Source organism: Balaenoptera physalus (assembly GCF_965194825.1).
Source record: "Balaenoptera physalus genome assembly, chromosome: 20".
Taxonomy (NCBI): domain Eukaryota; kingdom Metazoa; phylum Chordata; class Mammalia; order Artiodactyla; family Balaenopteridae; genus Balaenoptera; species Balaenoptera physalus.
The window spans coordinates 48,762,047-48,788,519 of NC_138901.1; the positions used below are offsets into that span (position 1 = coordinate 48,762,047).

Consider the following 26,473-nt stretch of genomic DNA (forward strand, 5'->3'; position numbering starts at 1 on the left):
GTTATACCCTTGGGTCACACGAAGTAGTTATCCTGTCTTATTCGAGTCTTGTCTGAACATCATTAAGGAGGAAACCAAGCGGTAATTAAAAGGCCTCAAAAATCCCACCTCATTCCATCCACAAAGGAATGAGTTGCACCATTCTGGACCCTTCATTGCAGTTTTCAGTTTCTACTGTGAATAGCACAATCTAGGCACTGGGCCAGGGGGTATTAAGTAAAGAATATTGTTCTTGCTCTTCAGCAACAATTTATCTAGGAAGCAAACATAATTATATGAAATAGAGAATTCAGGGCCAACTTTATTTTGCCTATTTCCTTCTCTGTGAAGTCATTGGACAAAGATTCCTTCCAACTCTAGTATAGTGATGTTAATACAGTACAATCTAAAAAAATTCTTTAGCTTCAGATTCTTCGACATACTTATTTCAAAATAAGTACTTCATATCCCTTTGCTCTGACATCCTCATCTCCATAAACATCCTTCAGGATTTCTCTTGGAGACTTTTTTCACTTCTTCAGATAAAGCACCATTTCAACTTTCACCTAGGTTACCCAAAGTTGCTTTTACCCCTCCAACTGGTTTCCTTCCTCATCTAATCCTCTTATTGGTCATTTCACATCTTCCCAAGGGCTCCACCACTGTTTTTTTCAAGTTCGTACTTATCTCTCGGGCGCTATAGTTCCGCCATCCACCTTGTAATCTGCAGCCTCAAGGTATGTTCTGTCTGTGAACCTTCAGAGAAGGCCCAACAACTGAGTAAAAACTCTGACCAAGCCACGAAGGGGTACTTGCAACACAACTCCCTACTCTCGTTCATGTTGTGAAAGCTGATCCCTTTACTCAGCTGTTTCTATCGCTTCCTTTCTTTCTCCCCAGACTGTTACCACCCTACTCCCAACTATCTCAATGGCATGAAATGTTGATTTTATCATTTGTCTACTTCTTTCTGGAGAGCTCTCAAGGGAGCAATGCAACTGAAGTGGAAAAAGAGGGAAGAGGGCAGAGATGGAGCTCAACTAGTTCCTGGTCTCAGCTTACTGAGACGAGCCCTTGTAAAAGAGATCAAGTCTTCTGATGTTACAGGTCACGTCTGGCACAGACCTGGTACCCCCAAATGTTCAACATTAACTCCCTAAAGCAAGTAAGGAAAAAATCCAGAAGTTTCTAAAAATAAAAAGGCCCGCTAGTCACTGAAATTCCAGCAGATGGCAGACACTTCTGTTCACCACTACCATCCTTGGAGAACAGAGAAGCAAACTTCCTGGAACTGCCAAGCAGAGGAAAGGAAGAAGTGAGGTGAGTAGAGGACAAAAGCTTTCTAATCTCCTTTTCAGAGAAAGATATCTACAGTTGTCCAAAAAGTATAGTTATCTCCCAAGAACTAAACACAGTTGTACTGCAGTAAAAAGATGGATTCCTGTCTACAAATTATTTACTAGCTTTAAGAATTCAGGCGGTTACTCAACTTTTCTGTTCTGCATTGGTAAAATCGTAGTATATACCCGGTAACATATCTGTGAAGATTAAATGAGGTAATATCTATAATATGGTGCCTAGTATTCAGCAAGCAGTAAATAAATGTTGGTTCCACTTTCCACCCCTACCCTTTTTTCTCAAGTACAGTAACATATCCAAAGTAAAACATTTTATTGTCTATTTATTAAGGGTCTATAGCCATAATTAGTCAAAAAGCTAATAAAGATGAGGTGCTGAGGGAGAAGTGAAAGTAAAGATAGAAAAAGTGGGATGCAAGTAAGGCTTTCAAAAGGGCCCACACCAAAGGTTCCCATCATCTCAAAAGAGTGCTAGCAATGACTCTTAGGACTCAAGGATTAATCAGATTATGAAATAGCGTGCCTAATAAATGACAATACAGTGACTAACAGTGAAATTTTTTTTATCATTCTGGAGAAAGAAAGTGGGAGAAAAGTCACACACATTAATAATCCATGATGCCAAGATTCTGAGGAATAAAAATTTCCCAGCTAGGAGGGATGCCTCCCTCAGTTTTTGTTTTATTAATATGAATAAAAAGCATCTGCTCCTTCACCACCAAGTCTTGTACTCAGAAATAACTGACCCAAGTCCGGGAGAACAACCAATTCAAGTGTGAAGGGCTGAGGCTTCCAAACACAGCTACTGTTTCCTATCATGCATCTTCATCTCAGTGGTGACATGGTCACCTGTGGCAGGGATCCAAAGGGTGAAGGAGCAGCAGATGTCTATGAACACTGTGTGGTGACAGTGGCTCACAGCCTCCAGACTCATAGCTCTGTGTGGTGGCCTTCTGCCTTCAACAACTCACTGGGCTTCATGAAGATGCCTTCCATGGCTTTCCAGTAATTGTTCTGGCTTGGCTGGGCCATGCCATGCACCTCTTTTTGCCCACTGATGGGTCGACCATATTGTTCTCCTGTGACAGACAGCAGAACCTCAGTGGAAGAATGCTTGAACCGCACCTCACCATCCCTCACCCAGTAGGGCCCATTACAGAGCACTGTCCAGTCATCCAGATAATCGCCTTCACCTTCCTCACCAAAAGCACTCACTTCCTGGAAGACACAGATAGGTAGTGACATTAGTATGGCTGACACATAGACTTGAAAAGGGGAGGGAGGCAATGGGAAGAAAACTAAGACTATCCAAAAGTGATAAATAAGAGCCTTTCCAGTGTTGTTTAAAAATAAATAAAATAAAATAAAACTGTGGAAAAAAGATAAAAAGACACCAAGGACATGAAATCACTTGCCATAAGATTATGGTCCAAACGTTTACTTTGCAAATATTCCTCTATTTGCCTTATATTTTCTATTATAGTCTTAAAATACTTTACCTCTTGTTATTTGACGTTAAATATTTCTGCCTCATTCCCTTAACTAGACATGAAGTGACGTGGTGAGAAACACAAGCTGGAAAGGGGATGGGCTCTGGAAACAGGCAAACCCTGAATGTCACCTTTGTCCCTTCCTGTGTAACTCCTTTGGGCTTTCATTTTCTCCTCTATAAAATGATGACAATAATACCTTACAAAATAATTGTGAGAATTAAATAAAATAATAAATATTAATTGAGCAGAGTATAGCAGATTCTATCTTCCACTCGTATTCTAATCCCATTCCCCATAAGACCAAAAATTCAGAGTTTCTATCACAATTTTAAAAGTAACTGATTATTTCAGACATATATAATTTTTTTTAATTGAATTATAATTGACCTACAACACTATGTTAGTTCCAGGTGCACAACACAGTGACTCAATGTTTCTATACATTACAAAATGACCACTACCACACATATACAATTTAAATATACACTAAGAGCTATAAAATTTTAGATGATAAAAATCAGTTATTTGGAAATAAAGTCTGTACGACAAAAGGCAAAAGAAACTGCACATAATTAACAATTCTACTACTATACTTGTATACTGGAACTGAACAAGTAAGTAAATGGATGAGAATGTTAGCAGCCCGGTGTCTCACTGTTAAGAGTGGGAATTTACAAATAAGCAAAGGGAGGAGGCTAAAATGGTCTATGTGGCAATGGATTAGAATTGGAGGCATCAGTAAGAACTCTTGTTTAACTTAATATAGATATAGATGGTTACATATGTGAACACTTACAATAAATATGAGTATATACACGTACATACATATATTTCTTTGCTCTGTCAGGTGAGAGGGCCTAAAAGAAACAAAATCCCCTAGCAACAAGCTCATGAAAGGCCTAGATCTTGGTTTAAGAATACCCTTTTCCAATAAAAGGAAGCAGGACTCCATAGGGAAATAGCTGATTCTAGGACTGGGGCAAGAAATATACAAGATGAGCCTGGAATATCTTTTACTGCCGGAAAGTAAGGAAGTGTTAAAACGTAGCCACACACATACACAATGATGGGAGCAGGTCAAATGGACACAGGAGACAACTGAAAGAGCTCCCAACAGCCAAAGGTGGAAAAATGTGAGCAACATAATGAAGACAGTGGTATTGGATTATAACTCAAAGTGTAAAATAAATATCCAGGAGTCCATACCAATGAAAATAAATGACTGAATAAATAGAGAAAAGACAAATCTTCCATGCAGAAGGATTCCAAATAAATTATGTAACTCTTCTACCCTAAAGGAAGAGGAGCATAACTCCCAACTCAAGTATGAGCTGTGCACAGTGACTTCCTTCCAAAGAGTACAGTATGTAAAGGGAAAAAGTGAAAAGAATAACTTTACAAGAGAAACCTGAAAAACACTACTTCAGCCAGGTAATCAATATCAACAATCATAAGATATTATGTACCCTTGATAGATGGGATGAAAATGGCACTTTACCTCTGTGGTCTTCCTGCCCAAAACCTTTATAAATCCAGTCTAATCATAAGAAAAAGATCAGACAAATTCCAACAGAGGATCACCCTATAATATACCTGACTAGCACTCCTCAAAACTATCAAGGTCAGGACTTCCCTGGTGGCGCAGTGGTTAGGAATCCGCCTGCCAATGCAGGGGACATGGGTTCAAGTCCTGGCCCAGGAAGATCCAACGTGCCGCGGAGCAACTAAGCTGTGCACCACAACTACTAAGCCTGCGCTCTAGAGCCTGTGAGCCACAACTACTGAGCCTGCGTGCCGCAACTACTAAAGCCTATGCACCTAGAGCCCGTGCTCCGCAACAAGAGAAGCCACCGCAATGAGCAGCCTGCGCACCGCAACGAAGAATAGCCCCCACTCGCCCAACTAGAGAAAGCATGCATGCAGCAACGAAGACCCAACGCAGCCAAAAATGAATAAATAGATAAATTTATAAAAAATAAACTATCAAGGTCAACAAAAACAAGGAGAATCTGAGAAACTGTCACAGCCAAGAGCAGTCTAAGGAGACAACTAAATGTAATGTGGATGGGATCCTGGAACAGAAAAAAGACAGTAGGTAAAAACTAAGGAAATCAGAATGAACTATAGACTTTAGTTGATAATAATGTATCAGTATTGCTTTATTAACTGTAGCAAATTTACCATACTAATGTTAAGATGTTAATAGGGAAAAATGTATACAGAGGGGGAGTGGGAGGGAAGCAGTCATTAAGGGATCCACATTCTTCAAAAGTTCAAGGCTTAAAAAAAATGGCACAATACCTAATTCATTTTCCTAATGTGGTTAGTTGGCATCATAAAAAAATAATAATTTTTATCACAAGTTTGGAAAACACTGGGTTTCTTTATTGCAAGATTTATCAAGATAACTTATGATACACTAACATATACCTATTCTCTCTTTCCTCATTTCTTGATTTGATCTAAACGTAGAGTCTCCATTTTGACCAGAAACAACTTCCTTCACACTTATGAGACAGAGGCAATTCTTCAGGTCTGCACAAAAGAGAAGATCTATACCTGGAAGAGAAAGGGCTAAGAACCAAGATATCAAACAACTCAACTGAGTAATGAGCAGCAATGACCCACAGGATGCCACCTCACCTGGTTTCCAGAAAGAGGTGAGGTGAAGTGGTGACTGTGGAGGTTTCGGCCAGTGTTGACATGTGTCAGCCGGATGGGCTGACCACATCTGATGGGGGTTCCCCTCTCACACACTGTGGCCGTCTTCCCCCGTATCCTCCAGTAACTATTGCTGTCATCCACAGAGGTTACACCTGTCACTGACTGCTGCCCACTACCTGCAGTCAAAAAAAAAAAGAAAAAGAAAAAGAAAAAGAAAAGAGGGTGAGCTTAACCTGACCCCTCTCTTTCCTATGGCTAATAATGTGCCCTGTGTCATAAAATAGGTTTGGGGGGCTGGGAAGGAAACCCCATGCTTCATATTTTTTTCTTCTATGATATTAAAATATATATGAAAAACACTAAATGTATTTATATAGTATTAGTTATTATATGATAAACTATGTTTAAGAGTGTACCATATCAGGGCTTCTCTGGTGGCACAGTGGTTAAGAATCCAATCTGCCTGCCAGTGCAGGGGACACGGGTTTGAGCCCTGGTCCAGGAAGATCCCACATGCCATGGAGCAACTAAGCCCATGCACCACAGCTACTGAGCCTGCGCTCTAGAGCCCGCGAGCCACAACTACTGAGCCTGCATGCCACAACTACTGAAGCCCGCGCACCTAGAGCCCGTGCTCCGCAACAAGAGAAGCCACCGCAATGAGAAACCCGCGCACCGCAACGAACAGCAGCCCCCACTCACCGCAACTAGAGAAAGCCCGCGCGCAGCAACGAAGACCCAATGCAGCCAAAAATAAATTAATTAAAAACAAAATAAAATGAGACTGGTTTTTGCTGTCAACTTTAATCCAACAAGCCATTACAGCTCTCCAATTCCTGTAAGTGATATATCCAACATATTACAAAAGTTTTTTTTTTTAATTTACAATTTCAACATTTTTTTTAAAATTTTATTTATTTAGTTATTTGGCTGCATTGGGTCTTTGTTGCTGTGCACGGGCTTTCTCTAGTTGTGGCGAGCTGGGGCTACTCTTTGTTGCAGTGCGCAGGTTTCTCACTGCGGTGGCTTCTCTTGTTACGGAGCACAAGCTCTAGGTGCGCGGTCTTCAGTAGTTGTGGCACACGGGCTTAGTTGCTCCGCGGCATGTGGGATCTTCCCGGACCAGGGCTCGAACCCGTGTCCCCTGCATTGGCAGGAGGATTCTTAACCACTCCACCACCAGGGAAGTCCCACAAAAGTATTCTTAAGTCATCTAAATTTGGTTCATACTACTTAAAAATGGTGCGATTTTGCAGGTTAAAAGGTACTAGGTTAAACATGTAGCTACAGGCTTGAAAAAAAGTGGAAATATACAAATAATAATTGCTAACCAGCTAATGTGTACTTGAGCAATTACTGGGTATCAGATACAAACCCAGGCTTTTTACTTGAATATTCTTAATTGATACAATCATCTACTCTCTGAGGTAGCTATTATTATTATTACCCCCATTTTACAGTGGAGTGTTAAAAAGGCTGAATAATATGCCCAAGATCACATAATCTTAAGAGACAATGCAGGGTTTGAACCTAAGTGGACCAACTCTAGAACTCACACTCTTAACCACTCTACCACCTGGCCTCCCACAAAGCTTTATTTTCTGTTAAGTTCCCCCAAATAGGCCACTCATATAAACTCAAGGGATATTCTCTTCCCTAGGCCTCATTCACTACTCAGTTCTTTGAAGGCACTCCGTATTTCCCAGACACTTTCCTCAGTCACTCTTGCCTATTGCTCCTAGCTTTCCCTTCAGTCCCCTGGCCCTGCCTGACCACAAACTTTTGATGACACTTCCCTTTTACCACTTAACATAACTGCATTGTACCAGTTATCTGGGTGAATGTTTATGACTAAACTACCAGTTTCTCTCTCTTGTTTCTTCTATTCAACTCAATGATTTTGTTATATCTTAAAAAACAAAAGGCTAACCAACCCTCCCTCCTCACTTCTGGTTACTGCCTTACAGTTCTCTTGGTCCTCACTTCCATGCCTCACTAAATCATGGTCTACACTTTCTGTCTCCTACTTTCCACTTTCTATTCAACCCTCCACTTCCTTTCCCATTCTTAAACTTTAGGATTACCCAGAGTTCCATCCCTGGCCCTTATACATTCTTAAATACTGGTTGGGGATCAAGACAAAAGCATTTACAAGTGCTTCAACAAGTTTTTCAAGTGATTCAAATTGACACCAGATTGCAAACCACAGTTCATCCTGGGCAATTTCATTTACTCTCCCCACATCTTCAACCACCACCCAGACAATGATGTTGTACTTAACTCTGTATCTCAGGCTCAGCACAGATCTCTCTTCTGAGCTCCAGACTGAACCTGGTTCTCAAATCTGGATGCCCATCAGAAGCACCTGAAGAGATTTTTAAACCTATAGATTCCTACTGGCAGCCTCTCTCCACCCACATTCTGATTCAGTAGATCCAAAATAGGAAACTAGATCAAATTAAAATATAATAAGCCTGACACATAGTAGGTATTCACTGAATGGCCGCTAGGATTATTTTACTTTATTTATTTTTGGATGCATTGGGTCTTCGTTGCTGCGCGCAGGCTTTCTCTAGTTGCAGCGAGTGGGGACTACTCTTCGTTGCGGTGTGCGGGATTCTCATTGCGGTGGCTTCTCTTGTTGCGGAGCACAGGCTCTAGGCACGCGGGCTTCAGTTGTTGTGACACATGGACTCAGCAGTAGTGGCTCACGGGCTCTAGAGCACAGGCTCAGTAGTTGTGGCGCACGGGCTTAGTTGCTCCGCGGCATTTGGGATCTTCCCGGACCAGGGCTCGAACCTGTGTCCCCTGCATTGGCAGGCGGATTCTTAACCACTGCGCCACCAGGGAAGCCCACCGCTAGGATTATTAAGACGTCCCAACAATGACAATTCAGTTCCTCTCCTAGTCTACCTGGCCAGACAGGTTTTGGGTATCATAAACCACAGTCCAGTCTCCATCTAAGAGAACTCCTTCCTCTCTTGGCTAATAGCATCATCAGTTATCTAAGATAGAAATCTAGCAGTCATCTTAGATGTCTCTCACATCTCACTACCTGAACTTTTTTCTCTCCTTTCTGTCTGTTTTCGTTTCCTTGTAACTTGCTCACTGCTGTATTTCCTGTATCTAGAACAATATTAGACACACAGTAGATTCCTTAAATCTATACTGAATGAATGAATCCACAAATAATTGCTGAATTATAAATGAACCCACAAGCTAAGCATTTTAGTTTCATACGTTAAAAAGCCCTCTAAACAGTTTCCTCTCCAATTCCAGTGAGTGCTTCAGTTCTTCTTTACAAAAAGGATAAGGTCTGAGTGAAAAGAAGCCAAAGGAAAAGAGTTGAAGAGCAAGTGTAAGATGGAAAAGAGCTAGAACAGAGGGTTATAATCAAAGAATGAGGTCTTGGAAGACTTCAGAAATAACAGCACTTACTGTAATTTTCTACATGTCTGTCTCTCCTGCACTGAGTAGTACCAGCCTGCAGTAACTAAAGCAGACTTTGACCCTGGACAGATGTGGATCGAACCCCATCACTGTCATTCACTAGCTGCCAAGACTTGAGTATGCGATTTATTTGAGTCTGTTTCCTCACCTGTAAAATGAGGATAATAATAGTCTATGCGTCGTAGGAATGTTATAAGTTTTAAAAAGCAAATATGTAATGTGCCTGGCACGAAGCTCACCACATAGAAACTAAGATTACGATTAAGATGCTTAAAGACCACTCAACTCTCGGACTCTCCGCCTCCAGACCTCAGGAACCTCCCCCGGGCTCCCCTAACCTTCCCAGACCACACCCCTCAGAGTCTCTCTAGGCCCCGCCCCCTCCGGAGCCTACCAGGCCTTCCCAGCCCACCCGAACCCGGGTGGCTGTACCTGACCCGTAGCGCACGTCGTGTGAGTGCAGTCGCACGTTGTGGCGCGTATTGAGCAGCTTCACCACAGAACCGCAAGTAACGACAGCCAGATTGGACGATCCCACAGCACTCCACAAACCCCCGAACAACAGCAGCGACACCACAGCCATCCTGTCTGTAGCACGGAACCCCTAATCTTCCAAGAAAACTCGGCCCCTCCCCGGAACCGGAAGCCGCGGGTGGAACCACAGAGAGGACGAAAAGGAGCTCTAGTCTGGTCTTTATGGTTCCTTTGGCTAGAGCGGCCTGAGGAACAGGCTAGGTCTGGTTGCTTCCGACCTCCTCATTCAACTTATTCTGTTCCGGGGGCCCTGTGACAGTTGCCTTCCTGACCTGCTTTGGCCAGCCCAGCCCAGCTACCCCCATCCCTCCCTCCCCACCCGACCCCCGCCCCCGGCGAAGCCCGTAGACCTGTTTGGGAGAAGAGAGCAAGAACTGGTCGGCCCACTCCCAGTGACAGGGGGCCGGAAGTGACGTAGTACGTTGACGCAGCAGCGGCGGCGGTGGCGGCGGAGGTACTGTGCGGTGGGTCCGTACTATCTTTTCCCAGTCTCGGTTCGAGGACTCCATTTTCCTCGGTGGGGGCTTAGCGCACCGGAGAAGCGGCGGGCCTCAGGCAGGTAAAGTTTGGACTGGAAAGCGTGTTCCTCGAATGGGTCAGGTGGGGAGCCAGGCTCCTAGGGCCTGGTCCCGTAAGGGACGAGGTACTGGGGAGCCGTATGCGGGAAGAAGGGGGCCGCCGGCCTGCCCTGCTGTATGAGAGAGAAGGAGGAAGAAAGCGGGGTAGTTGCTCGGAGTCTCAAGGCTTTTCCCAACCCTCTGCCACCCAGAACCCATGAATTGGGTGGCCTGTTGTGTCAACAGGCTTCCTGGGATGCCGTCCTTCTCTCGCAGCTTCTGAAAACTGGGCCGCGCGATAGGGTTTGGAATGGAAGGGACCTGGGGCTTCCGAGTCAGGATCAGGTGATCGAATTGTTTGTCCTGGGGATGTGAAACCTACGGAGCTTCCAGCAACTCGGCCATCAGGCTAGAGGGCGATGCCAAATTCCGTCTTTTTCCATATTGTTGAGTAATGTAATTAGAACTTTTTGTAAATGACTACATTCATCAGACGCTTACCACACACATCAGAATGGGCTATTAAGACAAAAACTTTATTTTCTTCCAGTTTCTGCCTTTCTCTCCAGGGACTCCCTTGAACCAGCTGGAGCGATTCATTTCCCGTGTTTGTTACAAGTACTGATACTTATTTTTCTTTTAGAGGAGGCCTCAGCTCTCTTAAAATACTTCACTGTAATATCAGAAGTAGCAAGGGAGTATTAAGTTACACTGCTGTTGTTAATGAACATGGAGAGTGTAAAGAATTTTGAATATGACATCTTGGGACAAAAAAAGCTTAGTTCGATGTTTTTTAGTTTAACTGTTTATATGAAAGTTACTGATTTTTAAGTCTTATGTATTGATTACAAAAGTATGACTGCTCCCCCATCAACTGTGAATTTAGAGCCCTTTTGCATGACTTGTGTTCCTCCAGCCAGTACAAGTCTGAAACATCTGAAAGCTTATTTAGTTGGTTTGGGCGGCTACTAGATCAGATTAGCATGGTATTGCTACTCCCGAAGAGGTTTAAATCTCATTCTGGGATTAATCACATCAGGAAGTGGTGCAGTCACATCTTACAGTTGAATTTCCTTCAGAGTTTAATCCTGGGTTTTCGGCATGCTTCCTTCAGATGACCTAGTCCTGTGGCTTTAATAACCATCTGAAAGTTGGCAACTCCCGAGTTTAAATCTCTAGCCCAGCCTTCTCTCCTCTATGTTTAAGAATCACACAAAATGCCTATTTAACAGCTCCATTTGGATGTCTCTTAGACATCCCAAACCTGACATAAGAAAAAGAAAATTTTGGTTGTTCCCATCATCCCAAACCTGGTCTTCCCTACATTACTAAGTGGTACTCTCATCCACATGCTTACCAAAGCCAGACCTCTGAAAATCATCTTGGATTCTTTTTTACTATCCACCCCCCCACCCCCCCGCCAGGTCTTTCATTAAGTCCTGTCATTTCTACCTCCAAAATATATTTCAAATCTCTCTTCTATTCTCCATCTCCACTGCTGCTACCCTGTTCCAAGCCACCAGCATCTTTTGCCCAAGCTACCACAATAGTATCTTCAGTTTTCTCTGCTTCCACCCAGAACCCCTCCCAGTCCATTTTCCACATTAGCAGGATCAGGTCAGGTCAGATCATGTCATTTTCTTTTCCAGTGGCTTTCCGTGGCCTTCGCAGCCTGACTTGAGCAGGCCCCTTCTCCCTCTCGCATTCCGCTGCCTTCACCATTCTTTGGTCACACTGGCCATAGGATATTGCCTACCATATGCCAAGTTCTTGCCCACCTTTTCAGCCAGGAACCTCCTCCCCTGGCTCTGCATACCACAGCCTGCCCATTCTTGACCTCTTGGCCTAAACTAACCCTCTCAAAGGTGAGGGTGTTTACTTCCTTCCTAGCACTTACAGCAAGCTTTATTTTATTTGTTTGTGGTTTGTCTCCTGGCAAACTACAGAATACAGGTATCCTAGGGGCAGGGAGTTTGTCTTGTATGTGCCTGGCATGTAGTAGGCACTCATTAAATAAATATTTATTTAATTAACAAGTAAATTATTAAGTCAGTTCTTGGTTTAAAACCTGTAGGGGCTTCCCAGCACCTTTCAGATAGAATCCAAAATCCTTAAGTTGTCCTGTCAAGATCCTTGTGGCCTCACCTCTCACTCATCATGAACCCTCTCTCCAGTCAAACTGACCCTCACTGTTCCTGCTACAGCATATTCTGGACCTTGCGCTGGGAGCACTTTTCTCCAACAACACCGCTTCTCGAACCATCTCCAAAGAAGCCAACTCCTCCACTTAGTTAATTCCGCCTCACTGAGGTCTTTATTTAAAGTCACTTTCTCAAAAGCAGGTTAGAATCCTCTATTACAGGCTCCCATGGTACCTTTGCCATCAGTTTTTTTTCTTTTAACATTTATTTAATAAATTTTTTTTAATTTTATTTATTTTATTTTTGGCTGCGTTGGGACTTTGTTGCTGTGCGCGGGCTTTTCTCTAGTTGTGGCAAGCAGAGGCTTCTCATTGTGGTAGCTTCTCTTGTTGCAGAGCACGGGCTCTAGGCGCGCACGGGCTCAGTAGCTGTGGCTCGGGGACTCTAGAGCGCAGGCTCAGTAGTTGTGGCGCACGGGCTTAATTGCTCCATGGTATGTGGGATCTTCCTGGACCAGGGCTTGAACCCGTGTCCCCTGCATTGGCAGGCAGATTCTTAACCACTGCACCAGGGAAGCCCATGCCATCAATTCTTTAAAGACCTTCTGTACTTCTAGATTAGGGGTTCCTAAACTAAGAAATTAGGCCACTCCCATTCATTTACATACTGTCTATGTCTGCTTTTGTACTTCAATGGCAGATCAGCCCCTCTGTGCTAGAGCAGGAACTGTCTGCTCCCCCAGTGTGTGTTGCACAAGGCTCAGTAACTTGCAGGGATACTGAATCTGGTTACATATTTTAGTTGTTCCTGCTCCTCGTTTGCCCTTTCTTTGTCCCCCAAGGAAATATGGAAAGAAAAGAAAAAACTAATATTTTTACATTACTTATTATGTTAACCATTATTAACAATAGTGCTTTTTATGCCCAGGCATTGAAAAGATTCTTGAAAAGATTCTAATACTGTTATTTCTTATAAATACGGTATGCATGTTAAAATGGTTATAGGCAGAATTAACATTTTCTGTATTCTAACATCTTGATGTGATTAGGATTTTTCATGACAGAGTTCTGAATCCCAAATTTAAAAGAACTTGTCTTGAGTGGACTCTGAATACTTTTGTTTATTAAACTCTTAGGTTTTTGTATTCCAAGTTGGGTAGTCATTTGTGAACACCTTTGGAGAAGTCCTAGGCTCTTGCTCATCAAATGCAGAATGTCTTATAGTTTAAACTCCACACCAGACTTCTAGGGCTATTCTCCAGATCACTAGGCCCTGTCAGACCTCTAAGCCTTTGCTCATGTTGCCTTTTTCCAGACTATCTTCTTAACTCCTCTCAACTCAGGCATCACCTTTTCTGAGGCATCCTCTGACCTCTGTCTTAATATTGCTTTCATAGTTCTCGTATATAACTACCATAAAACATTTATTGTGCTCTGTCATAACTTTATTTATATATTTATTTATTTATTTATTTGTGGCTGTGTTGGGTCTTCGTTGCAGCACGCAGGCTTTCTCTAGTTGCGGCGAGCAGGGGCTGCTCTTCGTTGTGGTGTGCGGGCTTCTCATTGCGGTGGCTTGTCTTGTTGCAGAGCACCAGCTCTAGGTGTGCGGGCTTCAGTAGTTGTGGCGCACGGGCTCAGTAGTTGTGGCTTGCAGGCTCTAGAGCACAGCCTCAGTAGTTGTGGCGCACGGGCTTAGTTGCTCCGCGGCATGTGGGATCTTTCCGGACCAGGGCTCGAACCTGTGTCCCCTGCATTGGCAGGCGGATTCTTAACCACTGCACCACCAGGGAAGCCCCTGTCATAACTTTATTTACAAGTTTTTTGTGAGATGAATATGAACACTAGGGTCAAAAGCATGTTTTACTTATTTTTATATACCCAAGTCCCAGCACAGAGCTTTACCCTAAAAAAACAAAATTGTAAACGTTAATTGAAGCTGCCAGTGGGGGGAATTAACAGACATCTCTTTTTGCTCTGGTCTCCTTTTAATTGCCTCCTACATCATCTTGTTCAAAGGGAGGGACTGTGGAGGGCCTCCCCTGTGGCAATCCGATCCCAGCTCCGTTCCTCTTCCAGAGAATGTCATGGTAACCGCCAGCCTGTCCCTTTGAGCCACATCTTGTACTGCAGCTGTGCTTCCGCCTGGAGAAACCTTCTCCTTTCACCACCCGACTCCCCTTCTGGATCTATTTCAGTAGCAAATTTAACTTACAATCTGAATATGGGGAAAATTCAAGAGCATAAGTCCTAAATACAAAATCCAAATGACATCAGACTCAGATATCATATACTAATGATAATCACATACTAATAAATAGTGTTTTTGTTCTGGAATAGTTGCTGTTTGCCAACCTCAGCCTGCAGTGCTGCTGCAGCACCCTCTGCACACCTAGCTCCCCCAAATTGCAGCAAATCAGGATTGCGTCTGGCACAAGCTATTTTAACTAGAAGTCTTGGCAGTGAGTTAGATCGGAGGCATTCCCCGGCTATAGCACAGCATGTACTTCATTGCTAACCTAGGGAATGGGAGGAAAGCTGCATGCAGCACAGAGCACCAGCTGCCCGCAAAACAGAATAAAGCTGTGCTTTCATCAGGTAGGCTGTCTGTTTCTCTCTGCTAAGTAGGCTGTAGGGCATCTGGTCTGGAGGAGCTGGCATTTAGTGTGAAGATGTTGAGGCCTTACAAGACTGAATTTGTGGGTCTGATAGGCTAATTAAAGCAAGCTATCTGTGGGGGCTGCTGTACCCAAATCTATTTTTAATGACTCAGTTCAGGGCTGAAAGAGAGCAGTATTAAAATTAGAGCACCACATTTAATCGGCAGAATTTTTAGATACTCACTTTTGGCTATACTCAGGCTGAATGACCTTAAGGATACAGATCTTGGGGGGGAAAGGGCATCAGTCTAACCCAAGGCTTCCTGTATCACCACCCTGTGGGACCTATACAATGGTGTAGTATAGTGGCTGTCAAACTTTTTGATCTCAGGACCCCTTTATACTCTTAAAGATAATTTAAGATTCCAAAGACATTTTGTTAATGTGAGTTATATCTATTGATGTTTATGAGATTTATACATATAGATGTTAACCAGATTAGAAATTAAAATTAATTTCTAAACTAAATTAATAATGACTAAATAAATAGATGAATGTTAATTCATTTTAACATAATAATAAGCCTGTTTGCAATATACAAGTATATCAAATCAACACATTATAGACCTTAACCTTACACAATGTTATATGCCAATTACAGTTGACCCTTGGATAACACAGGGTTGATGTGCTGACCCACCTCTCTTCCCCTCACAGTCTGCATACGGTTATCTCTGCCTCAAAAACAAAGGAATTGATGAATGACTCACCCAAGGGCAGGAATCTGAAACAGTTTGGATAGAATCAAAACTCAAACCCTGATTCTTTTGATTCCACATATTGTGATCTCTAATCAAACACAAACGGTTTCCCACATTTAATTTAAAGATCTGTAAAATGAAAATACAGATACTACTATATTTGCTGGGTAAAAAATCCACCTATAAGTGGACCCACGCAGTTTAAACCCATGTTGTTCAGGGGTCAATTGTACATGAATAAAGCTGAGAAAAAAAGTAAGCCCACTACATTTTAGCATAAATAACACGTTTTATGAAAAACAAGTATAATCTTCAAAACAAAAAACGTAGTAAGAAGAGTGACGTTGTTTGGGGTTTTTTTTGGGTTTTGGTTTTTTTTGGTTTTGGGGGTTTTTTTGGTTTGTTTTGGGGTTTGGGTTTTTGGAGGGGGGTTTGTTTTGGTTTTGGGTTTGGGTTTTTTTGTTTTGTTTTGTTTTTGGCAAATCCTTTTAATGTCTGCCTTAACAGAGGAATGCTGGATTCTCCTACCTGCTTCTGCATTCAGTCTGTTGTGATACTACATGTCGTATAACCTCTGGAAAACTCCATTGTACACTCATGAGAGAAAGGAGGGGATGATCCCTGGACCACACTTTGAGAACTACTGATGTGATAGAAACAACTGTTTCTGTGGAGTCAGACAGACCTTAACTCAGATCTCACCTCTTGCAGCTGACAGTTGTGTCGCCTTGAACAAGTGACTTCATCTCTGAGTCTATTTCCTCCTTTGCTGAATGGAGAGAGAAGTGTGCTGTAACTCCTAGGACATTGTAGGGGTTAATAGGTGATTTATTAAGTGTCTGGAACTTGGTAGGTGTGCAACAAATATTCCTCAGTGCACATTTTTTTTAATTGCTTAAAGTACCCAGGAAAGGCCTATATTAGTTTTGGTTCAGTTTTGTGGGTTTGTTCATTTTCCAATTCTCTTCCTGTGTCTGCTCTACATAATATGTCAAAATACATAAAATTATTCTAAGGTCCTTATTTGGCCCTCTACTAGACATCAACTCCTTGAGAACATACAGTCCTGTTTCTCTTCAAATCCCCAGCTCCTAGCAGAATGTTTGTACTTGGTAGGCATTCAGTACAGTTTGAAAAGAATGGCATCTGAAACCTCAGCCTAAAATTGAACATAAGACCATAGCATTGACCCTCCCTTTCCACCAGAACTTAGTACCTTCAGTTTTATTTCCCTGAGCTCAGTTAATCTTAATTGGTTATGGTATCAGTTGATATCAGTAAGGGTAATTTTCAGGAGAATTAGAGCCACAGAACTTAAGCCTCCTTCTAGAGCTTAGACCACTTGAGGTAGCCATTAGCCACCCTCCTCTCTCTCCAGTTCCACTGCCATCTTTAACTGGGAAGACATGAAACAATAAGTAATCTATTTAACAGATACTTAGTAGTTTCTATTTTGTATAGAGCACCTAGTGGGAAACAGCTTATCTGGTACAGAATAAAGTACCATGTAATGCCTCTTATATTGCCGTTTATGTTTTCATGGTTTTTATTAGCCCTTCAATTGGATATCGTCTTTGACTTCCGGAAGCTTATAGTCTAAGTGGAGAAAATGGACATATGCAGTGGACCGTAATTCAGGACAGGGTGAGGAGTGGTGCTGAGTTGATCAGCAGCCAGCTTCAGGATTCCAGAATGGAATCTTGATGCTATGATTTGTGTGATCAGTGCTGTGTTTTTTTTTTGTTTGTTTTGTTTTTTATATTTTTGGCTGCGTGGGGTCTTCGTTGCTGCGTGCGGGCTTTCTCTAGTTGCGGCGAGCGGGGGCTACTCTTCGTTGCGGTGCGCGGGCTTCTCATTGCAGTGGCTTCTCTTGTTGCGGAGCACGGGCTCTAGGCGTGCGGGCTTCAGTAGTTTTGGCACATGGGCTCAGTAGTTGTGGCTCATGGGCTCTAGAGCGCAGGCTCGGTAGCTGTGGTGCACAGGTTTAGTTGCTCCGCGGCATGTGGAATCTTCCCAGACCAGGGCTCGAACCATGTCCCCTGCATTGGCAGGCAGATTCTTAACCACTGTGCCACCAGGGAAGTCCCAGTGCTGTGTTTTGTTTTTTTGTGTGTTTTTTTTTTTAATTTTATTTATTTATTTATTTATTTATGGCTGTGTTGGATCTTCGTTTCTGTGCGAGGGCTTTCTCTAGTTGCGGCAAGTGGGGGCCAGTCTTCATCGTGGTGTGCGGGCCTCTTATTATCGCAGCCTCTCTTGTTGCGGAGCACAGGCTCCAGACGCGCAGGCTCAGCAATTGTGGCTCACGGGCCTAGTCACTCCGTGGCATGTGGGATCTTCCCAGACCAGGGCTCGAACACCGTGTCCCCTGCATTGGCAGGCAGATTCTCAACCACTGCGCCACCAGGGAAGCCCCAGTGCTGTGTTTTAAAGCCCAGGAAACTCCATGTCATGGTACTGTTGTTCTCCACTGAGTCATTTCCAGACTTTGGATGCATCTGACAGCAGGAAAGTAGAAGACAAAGTTGGGATTGGTTGGTACAAAATTACAGAATGCTGAGGAAAATTATGCCCAGGATTCGAACTTAAACTCAGTTAGCATTTTTTGAAATAGTAGACTATGTTCTTTCTCCTATGTCATGTAATATTCTTAACTACCCTGCGAGGTAGGTAGTGCTGTTGCCATTTTCCAGATGAAGAAATTGATACTCGGGCACATTCAATAATATGCTTAAGTTTATATACCTAGTAGATGGTGGGGCCAGGATTTGACCTCTACTCTTAGGCCCAGCAGTTTTTGTATTTAACTATGTTGCATTTAATTTGTAGGCCATGGAAGTCTCTTTCAAAGTGTTTTTTGTATTTTTGGTTTTTTGGTTTTTGTTTTGCTGGGGAGGTAAATGGTCACAATAGAGTTGTGGTTCTGATGTTTCTGAAGAGGCCCCTTCTCTACCCAAATGCTCCCAACCACTACTCACACAAGTGGGCTGAGATGAAACGTTGTTTAATCTGTGGAAAAGGATTTTCCTTTTGATAATGTATATGAAAGTTCCTGTCATTAAGTTGGCATTTTTATTGTTTCCCAAACTTATGAGTGAGTCATATAATCTCACTACACCGTATCCCTACCTGTATGATTATTCCTACACTAATTTCTTCGTCAGCCTATTTCTGTCCCCAAATGGTAAGTGCGATAAAACTCTTTGGACAAGCAAGATGTTATATACAGAGCAGTCCAGTATGATTGCTTTTTTAAAGGTACACATGAGAGGGGCAATTGTGAGAGGAATGGATAATGGAAGAGATGGAGCCATCTGATTCTTACTCTCTCCTCCCAGGTCGAAATGATTGGGCAGATCAGTGGCACCTAGCTGAATGCTTTTTGTGGAAATGTTTAAAGGTCCTCTGTCTCATTTTTTATCCCCAACTCCTTTCCTTCCCTAGTCGTCTTCAGGCAGGCCGTGAGAAGCTGCAGCAATGTCTGATTTTGTGGAAAGCGAGGCTGAGGAGTCAGAGGAAGAGTACAATGATGAAGGCGAGGTGGTGCCCCGGGTCACCAAGAAATTTGTAGAAGAGGAGGATGACGGTGAGGAAGCCCCAGCCTCAAGCTTCTCCCCAGTATTGCTAAGCTTTGGATAGTTGGATTCTTGCTGATGAGAGGCTCAGGCTGAGCACAGAAGTTATCACACATGAGGTACCAGCTTGAGAATTTTCAGTCATTCATAGAAAATATTTACTGAGCATCTGTCTGCTGTATGCCAGGCACTGTGCCTAGAACTAGGAATACAACATAAAGTCCCAACTATCGTAGAGTTTACATTAGTGGGAGGGGACAGACAGTAAACCAATAAATAAATACATAGGTAATGTTTCGCTCTTTTAGAGACATAGCACTGTTGGTATTTATGTACCCAGTTTCCAAGTTCTCTGTCCAAATCCAACCATTAGGATCATCAGCAGAGTGGAACCATGAAATGGCTTTAGAAAGGAAAATGCAAGCTTCATGAAAAGCATTATGGATGAAAGAAGGAATATAGCTACTGAGTTTATAAACTGAGAGGAAAACAAAGGTTACGGGTGGCTGTAAAGCCTCTAGTAATGATTTTGACGAGCCAAAGTAATTAGGAAGCTCATCTTGCCTAAATACAGATGGTGAATGTGGAAAAGAGATATTCCTTTCCAGAAGCTGCTCTAAGTCAGTGGTCATGTTTTTTGTATCTTTAGATGAGGCAGAAGAGTTAACATGGCATCCAGGTCATTAGGTTCAGAGCAGATGAGAAATAACAGTTAAGCAGGTGGCCCTGCCCCAGCCCCAGCCTATTTCCCAAACTGCATGCCTCAAACATGCATGTTTTCCAGATGAGGAGGAGGAGGAGGAGAACCTAGATGATCAGGATGAACAAGGAAACCTGAAAGGCTTTATCAATGACGATGACGATGAAGATGAAGGGGAGGAGGATGAGGGTAGTGACTCTGGTGATTCAGAAGATGATGTTGGCCACAAGAAGAGAAAACGCAGTGAGTAGCCTCTCCTCAGGTCAGGTGAGGCTGGGGTGGAAGTCATAGTGGAGAAGGGGCCTCCCCATCACCATGGGCAACACTCTGTCTTCTCTAGCATCTTTTGACGACCGCTTGGAAGATGATGATTTTGATCTCATTGAGGAGAATTTGGGTGTCAAAGTCAAAAGAGGAGTAAGTGCCCTTTTTGTCTCTGTCCTTGGGGGTGAAGGAAGAAGCCCTTGAAATTCAGTGACTCTGGGGGGAGGAGGCACATCCAGAACAGTTTGGGGAATGTCAGCGAGGAGAAAGTGGCTCAGTATCATTGTGCTGTGGAGCCAGTTCTGGGTGCCTGTTAAAGGCTTGTCAAAGTTTCAAGCGTGGGCCTTGGGACGTACTTGATGTGTTCTTTCCCATCTCCTTTGGCAGTATAGCTGGGGTGGGAAAATAAGAGAGACTGGAGAGCAGGGATCCTTATGCCAGTTCCCTCAGACCCTGACAAGGCAGGTTTTCCACCCCTAGCAAAAATACCGACGTGTCAAAAAAATGTCAGATGATGAGGACGATGACGAAGAGGAATATGGCAAGGAGGAACATGAAAAAGAAGCTATTGCAGAGGAGATCTTTCAGGATGGGGAAGGGGAAGAAGGGCAGGAGGCCGTGGAGGCCCCGATGGCTCCTCCAGAGGAGGAGGAGGAAGATGATGAAGAGTCAGGTATGTGGCATTAGGCAGGGAAGCCAGTTTGGGGCGGGGTGTTGGGATTTCCTACCCTGAAGAATAGAATGGGAGACCACTGTTCAGCTACTGGCCCCCAGCATTTGACACAAAGAAGTTCCTTTTCAGGAGCCTGTCTCCTCTTCTCCTCACCGACCACTCCTACAGTAGGAACTAAAGCCATTCAGTCCTGGCTCATCCCCTGCCTCTGGGCACTAACCCTTCCCTTCCCTCTCCAGACATTGACGACTTCATTGTGGATGACGATGGACAACCACTGAAAAAACCTAAGTGGCGGAAAAAGCTTCCTGGATACACTGATGCGTGAGTGGGGTCTGGTGCGAGGTGGTGATAAGGGCATCTGAGTGGACCCGGGCAGGAAGGAGGAGGTCAGAGGCCTCTGCTAAAAATGGAACAGTCAGCTCTCAGCCATTTTGCTTCCCTGCCTCTAATATCCTTTACCAGGCAGTGATGTCAGACTGCTTCTAGAAGCTCTGATAGCTCTCTCAGCATTCAAGGGCCGTGGTGGGATGAGGGTGGAGGCACACACAGGCAAGGATCCAGCCTCTCTCTTCCACCTGCAGCTCCATGTTCATTTGTTTATTTATTAGTCTTCTAAATATAATTTTGTTAGAAGAAAGCTTTTGCTCTGAGGGAATACTATAATGTCTTAGCAGAAGATGGATCAGCTGAGCGTGATATGAACCCATGTGCCCTGTTGCTGTTTGATCCTTGTCACTGGCACATGCCAAAGATGGGCTTTTTAATCTCAATAAATAATAGTTTCCCCAGAAATGTCCCCCAACTAAGCCTTTCCTCCGCAGTGAATATGCTTTTTTTGTTTACCTTTCTCTTAACCTTTTTAGTCCCCTTGGGGTAGGTACAGGATCTCTGCAGGGGCTGCGTTTGTCTCCTCTCACCGGAATCTGGGCCACCTGCCTTTTGCTTTCACCCACAGGGCCCTGCAAGAAGCCCAGGAGATTTTTGGTGTGGACTTTGACTATGACGAATTTGAGAAATATAATGAGTATGATGAAGAACTGGAGGAAGAGTATGAGTATGAGGACGATGAGGCTGAGGGCGAGATCCGAGTGCGCCCCAAGAAGACCACCAAGAAACGTGTGAGCCGCAGGAGCATCTTCGAGATGTATGAGCCCAGTGAGCTAGAAAGCAGCCACCTCACAGATCAGGACAATGAAATCCGAGCCACTGACCTGCCTGAGAGGTTCCAGGTAAGGAAGTACCAGTGTCTGTCCTGCTGAACTGTCATCAACTGCCCTGAGCCTCCTTGGTACAAGAGTTATAGCAGAGAAACAATCTAGCAACAATCTAACAACAATGGTATATAGGGGGACTTCCCTGGCAGTCCACTGGTTAAGACTCCATGCTTCCACTGCAGGGGGCGCGGGTTCAATCCCTCGTTGGGGCAGCGCAGCCAAAAAAAAACAAAAAATGGTATACAGGAAGTCGGCTTTGAACCCCATCTGACCAGGCGTACAGGAAGTCTAGCTCAACATAGACTCTCCGGTGGCTTATGGTTCCTGACGTGGCACTCATTCTTGAGCAAATACACGACATGCCTACTTCTTGCCAGACAACACTCTTCTGGGTACTGGAAACGTGTGCCTCTGGAGCACACGTTTTTGTCCAGAAGTAGTGCATGTTTTTGCTACGTGAGATACAAGATAAAGTCAGTCTCATGGTGATGCCTTATCCCCTGCAGCTCCGTTCCATCTCCGTCAAGGGGGCTGAAGATGATGAACTGGAAGAAGAGGCTGACTGGATCTACAGGAATGCCTTTGCCACACCAACCATTTCTCTGCAGGTACCCAAAAAAAGATGCTATATTTTGACATGAACCAGAAGCTACTTCATTAGAATGAGGAGCTGCTTCTCCCCTGCCCCAGACATCTGTGGGCCTAGTATAGAACAGCATGTGTGTGCGGGTATGTGAGGGAGATTTTTCTAGATTTAATCTGAGAAGGTCATCCTGTGACAAGAAGCAGTTTTGTGTGTGGTAAGACAGAGCAAGTAATGGTGTCGTTGCTGTTTCTTTTTTCTTCTGACTGTAGGAAAGCTGTGATTACCTAGACCGAGGGCAGCCAACCAGCAGCTTCAGTCGAAAAGGGCCCAGCACAATTCAGAAGATTAAAGAGGCCCTGGGCTTCATGCGAAATCAGCATTTTGAGGTAGCACCTCAAGCTCTAGTGACCCACTGGTTAGAACTTCAACTGGGGGTGATGGAAAAGGTGGCTACCTAAGTCAGGTGGGGAGCCCCCTTCTGTCCACAGCAGTGGTCCCTTGACTCAAGAAGCGTGAGGACCATAGACTCCAGTGATCAAGAGAAGAGTGCTACCCCGTATGCAGCATTGTCTTCCCCTGTTGGGGGCGGTGGGGGAGAGCATGTGTCCTGGATGGGCCTGTGAGGGAGGCCAAGCTTCCTACTGTTGAATTTCCTGGAGCTGTTTATTCCTCTAACAAAGGGGGGGGTCCTTGCAGATCTTTCCTCTCTGGCTGACTGCCACCTCCTTGCCCCTCTAGGTGCCTTTCATTGCTTTCTACCGGAAGGAGTATGTGGAGCCTGAGTTGCATATCAATGACCTGTGGAGGGTGTGGCAGTGGGATGAAAAGGTAATATAGGGATCCATGCCCCTCAAGGGGTTGAGGGCTGGACTGGGTACCACCACTACTGGGACCCAAGTTCTGTACATATCAGGTGGCAGCCCAGACCCTGTCAGGCTTCCCCCAGGGTCTCCTGGTAAGGAACAGCATGGCCTTGGGTGTCCAAGGCTGAATACCATCCCTTACTCCTGCTTTGTCTTGTCCTAGTGGACCCAGCTGAGGATCCGTAAGGAGAACCTAACACGGCTGTTTGAGAAGATGCAGGCTTATCAGTACGAGCAAATCTCTGCTGACCCTGACAAGCCCCTTGCTGATGGCATCCGGGCTCTGGACACCACCGACATGGAGAGGTAGCATATGCAGGGTTTATTCCATTACAGGGAGCCCTCACACCAAAGGCAGGCCCCCGCCCCTCCACCCCCACCCCAGAATAGCATAACCTTGCAAAATTCTCAGCACGGGACCCGTTCCTTAGAAACCCAACTTATCAACACGTCAGAAGTGATCTTTCTGACAGGGAAATTCCTGTTACTTATCCATCTTGGTATAAAAGGTTAAGAAGATCAGATAGTCATGTTTGCTTATTTATATGTTCCCTGTGTGAAAAGCTACATGGGAAACCAAACTACAACCAGAAAGTAGCTTGGTGAGCCTGGAATCAGAGAGGGGTGTGGGAGGGGAGCAGATGGTTTTAGTGGCCAGTGGCATGAACCTGGGAAAGAAGGACAAGGACTGTCTCAGGGACTCTGAACTGGAGACATGCTGCCACGTCTGCCTCTCCCTTTTTGTTGCCATTTCTAACAACCACCAGCCACCACTTGTTTGACATATTCCTCCTTTAAGATACCTTGATTGCAATTAAGTCATGGTCTGGGGCCATTGCATGTCTTTAATAATTGGAGAATATAGGTACTCATCCTAGTTGGGATCTTGCCTCATGGGAATTGGATCTCTTGTAGCAAAACTGGGGTATACCCTTCCTCTGTGACAATTGAGGTCTTATGTCCCTTCCCTCCAGGCTCAAGGATGTACAATCAATGGATGAACTGAAAGATGTCTACAATCATTTCCTGCTTTATTATGGTCGTGACATCCCCAAGATGCAGAATGCCGCCAAGGCCAGCCGCAAGAAGCTAAAGCGTGTAAGGGAAGAGGGAGATGAGGAAGGTGAGTGTTGGAAAAGAAAACCTAGAGGCTTGGTGGCCATGGCCTTTCCAAGGATCCCCTTGGCCGATTACACTTCGGGACTTCTCTACATGTGTCAGATCCTTGGGAGTGATTGGAAACCAGAGGACTAACTCATGTTTTCTTCCCAGGTGATGGGGAAGAGGCAGAAGATGAGGAGCAGAGAGGGCCAGAGCTCAAGCAGGCTTCCCGCCGAGACATGTACACCATCTGCCAGAGCGCTGGGCTAGGTAAAAACTAGCTGTAGACGTTCCCCAATAGTCACTGGTAGATAGGAAGAGGACCTAAAGGACATCTGAGTGAGTCACCAATCCACTTCTAACACTTGCTCCCATGAACCACACCCACGCCACAAGAATGGTCCAGCCTCTCCCATAATTCCTGAAGGAGTGGGAAACACACGATCAGAGAGAGGGAGTTCATCTTATCTTTGGGAAGTTCTTTTACTAAACGGTAACTTCCACCTTAGTTCTGACTCCAGTAGTCACATAGAAAATTTCTATTTTTTCTGCTTTGTGACAGCCTGTTAGGTATTTAAAGTCAGCGTTTTCACTGTTCACTGTAAGACATCCTGCTCCTGCTCATTCGTGATCCCTTTAAAGTCTAATGCCCAGAATTGCTGCTCTAGACTGAAAGCCAAGAGGTTACTGGGCCCAGCTGTTGGCTCACCTTTCACCCTTCTGGTTTGCTTTAGATGGCTTAGCCAAAAAGTTTGGACTTACTCCTGAGCAATTTGGGGAAAACCTCCGGGACAGTTACCAGAGGCACGAGACAGAGCAGTTTCCTGCAGAGCCCTTGGAGCTGGCCAAGGATTATGTTTGCAGGTAGGCATTGCAGTAGGTGGCTGGCAGGAGGAGGGACCTGAGGGCAAAGATGTCCTCATCCTGCAGCTCCTCCATTTTCCCTACAGCCAGTTCCCTACACCAGAAGCTGTGCTGGAAGGTGCCCGCTACATGGTAGCCCTGCAGATTGCCCGAGAGCCCCTTGTCCGGCAGGTGCTGAGGCAAACTTTCCAGGAGAGAGCCAAGCTCAATATAACCCCCACCAAGAAAGGTAGAAAGGTAAGCCAGTTGAGGGGCTTTGATCTAGCATGTGGTCCAGCTCTGTTTGATTGAACTGAGTTTCTTGCCTTCTCGCTTAGCTGAGCTGTCTGCCTGAGAGCAGAGAGTCGGTCTTTTTTCCCAGGGTCAAGCCCAGTCTGTCTGTTGACTGATGATTCCCTCTTGTGTACAGGATGTGGATGAAGCCCACTACTCTTACTCCTTCAAGTACTTAAAGAACAAGCCTGTTAAGGAACTGAGAGATGACCAGTTCCTCAAGATATGCCTGGCTGAAGATGAAGGGCTGCTCACCATTGACATCAGCATAGATATGAAGGGGGTGGAAGGGTAAGCAAAGCTCTGGGCTGGGGGCTCTTTGGGGAAGGCTTGGTCAGTAGTCTGTTGGAAGGAGGGGTCCCTCAGGAATGTGAACCACACTTTCAGAACTGAGCAAGCCACCGTCCCTGGCTTAGTCACTCCCAGTGTTCAAGGGCATTTGGGCATCACCTTTTCTCTGTCCCTGACACCACAGTGTTGTCTCTCCTCAGCTATGGCAATGACCAGACGTATTTTGAAGAAATCAAACAATTTTACTACCGAGATGAGTTCAGCCACCAGGTGCAGGAGTGGAATCGGCAGCGCACCATGGCCATCGAGCGAGCTTTGCAGCAGTTCCTGTACGTGCAGATGGCCAAAGAGCTCAAGAACAAGCTGCTGGCCGAAGCCAAAGAATATGTCATAAAGGTGAGGACAGGAACTCGTGATCTTTAGTCATACGATTTCCCCAAGCTAGAGCTGAGAATGAAGGCACCCCTTAATAGCTGTCCTGTAGCTAATGGGGAAACACTGGGGGCAGGCGTAGCATAACCTGAGAGGGA

The 26,473-nt window shown here is 44.6% G+C and overlaps 2 protein-coding genes across 4 annotated transcripts in view; one reads left to right on the forward strand and one right to left on the reverse strand.

Moving 5' to 3' along the window:
* Nucleotides 1-1,633: 1,633 nt before the first annotated feature.
* Nucleotides 1,634-9,748, reverse strand: SDF2 (stromal cell derived factor 2). Its single transcript, XM_082442840.1, has 3 exons — nucleotides 9,377-9,748; nucleotides 5,474-5,670; nucleotides 1,634-2,555 (listed from the first exon to the last, which is right to left on the reverse strand). The coding sequence occupies exons 1-3, from the start codon at nucleotides 9,525-9,527 to the stop codon at nucleotides 2,268-2,270; spliced, it is 636 nt and encodes a 211-aa protein (XP_082298966.1). The 5' UTR covers nucleotides 9,528-9,748; the 3' UTR covers nucleotides 1,634-2,267.
* Nucleotides 9,749-9,881: 133 nt separating this feature from the next.
* Nucleotides 9,882-26,473, forward strand: part of SUPT6H (SPT6 homolog, histone chaperone and transcription elongation factor) — a 31,585-nt gene continuing 14,993 nt past the window's right edge. The window contains exons 1-17 of one of the 3 annotated variants that reach the window (XM_082442776.1): nucleotides 9,882-10,037; nucleotides 18,981-19,122; nucleotides 19,896-20,054; nucleotides 20,152-20,228; nucleotides 20,556-20,748; nucleotides 20,988-21,072; nucleotides 21,707-21,980; nucleotides 22,472-22,573; nucleotides 22,821-22,937; nucleotides 23,290-23,379; nucleotides 23,578-23,720; nucleotides 24,389-24,537; nucleotides 24,687-24,785; nucleotides 25,250-25,379; nucleotides 25,466-25,616; nucleotides 25,789-25,943; nucleotides 26,144-26,339. In XM_082442776.1, coding sequence (XP_082298902.1) covers nucleotides 19,014-19,122; nucleotides 19,896-20,054; nucleotides 20,152-20,228; nucleotides 20,556-20,748; nucleotides 20,988-21,072; nucleotides 21,707-21,980; nucleotides 22,472-22,573; nucleotides 22,821-22,937; nucleotides 23,290-23,379; nucleotides 23,578-23,720; nucleotides 24,389-24,537; nucleotides 24,687-24,785; nucleotides 25,250-25,379; nucleotides 25,466-25,616; nucleotides 25,789-25,943; nucleotides 26,144-26,339 — 2,229 coding nt within the window. In that variant the 5' untranslated portion in view covers nucleotides 9,882-10,037; nucleotides 18,981-19,013. The remainder of the gene's footprint in view (nucleotides 10,038-18,980; nucleotides 19,123-19,895; nucleotides 20,055-20,151; nucleotides 20,229-20,555; nucleotides 20,749-20,987; nucleotides 21,073-21,706; nucleotides 21,981-22,471; nucleotides 22,574-22,820; nucleotides 22,938-23,289; nucleotides 23,380-23,577; nucleotides 23,721-24,388; nucleotides 24,538-24,686; nucleotides 24,786-25,249; nucleotides 25,380-25,465; nucleotides 25,617-25,788; nucleotides 25,944-26,143; nucleotides 26,340-26,473) is intronic. The other 2 variants (XM_082442778.1, XM_082442777.1) reach the window with 2 other exon arrangements.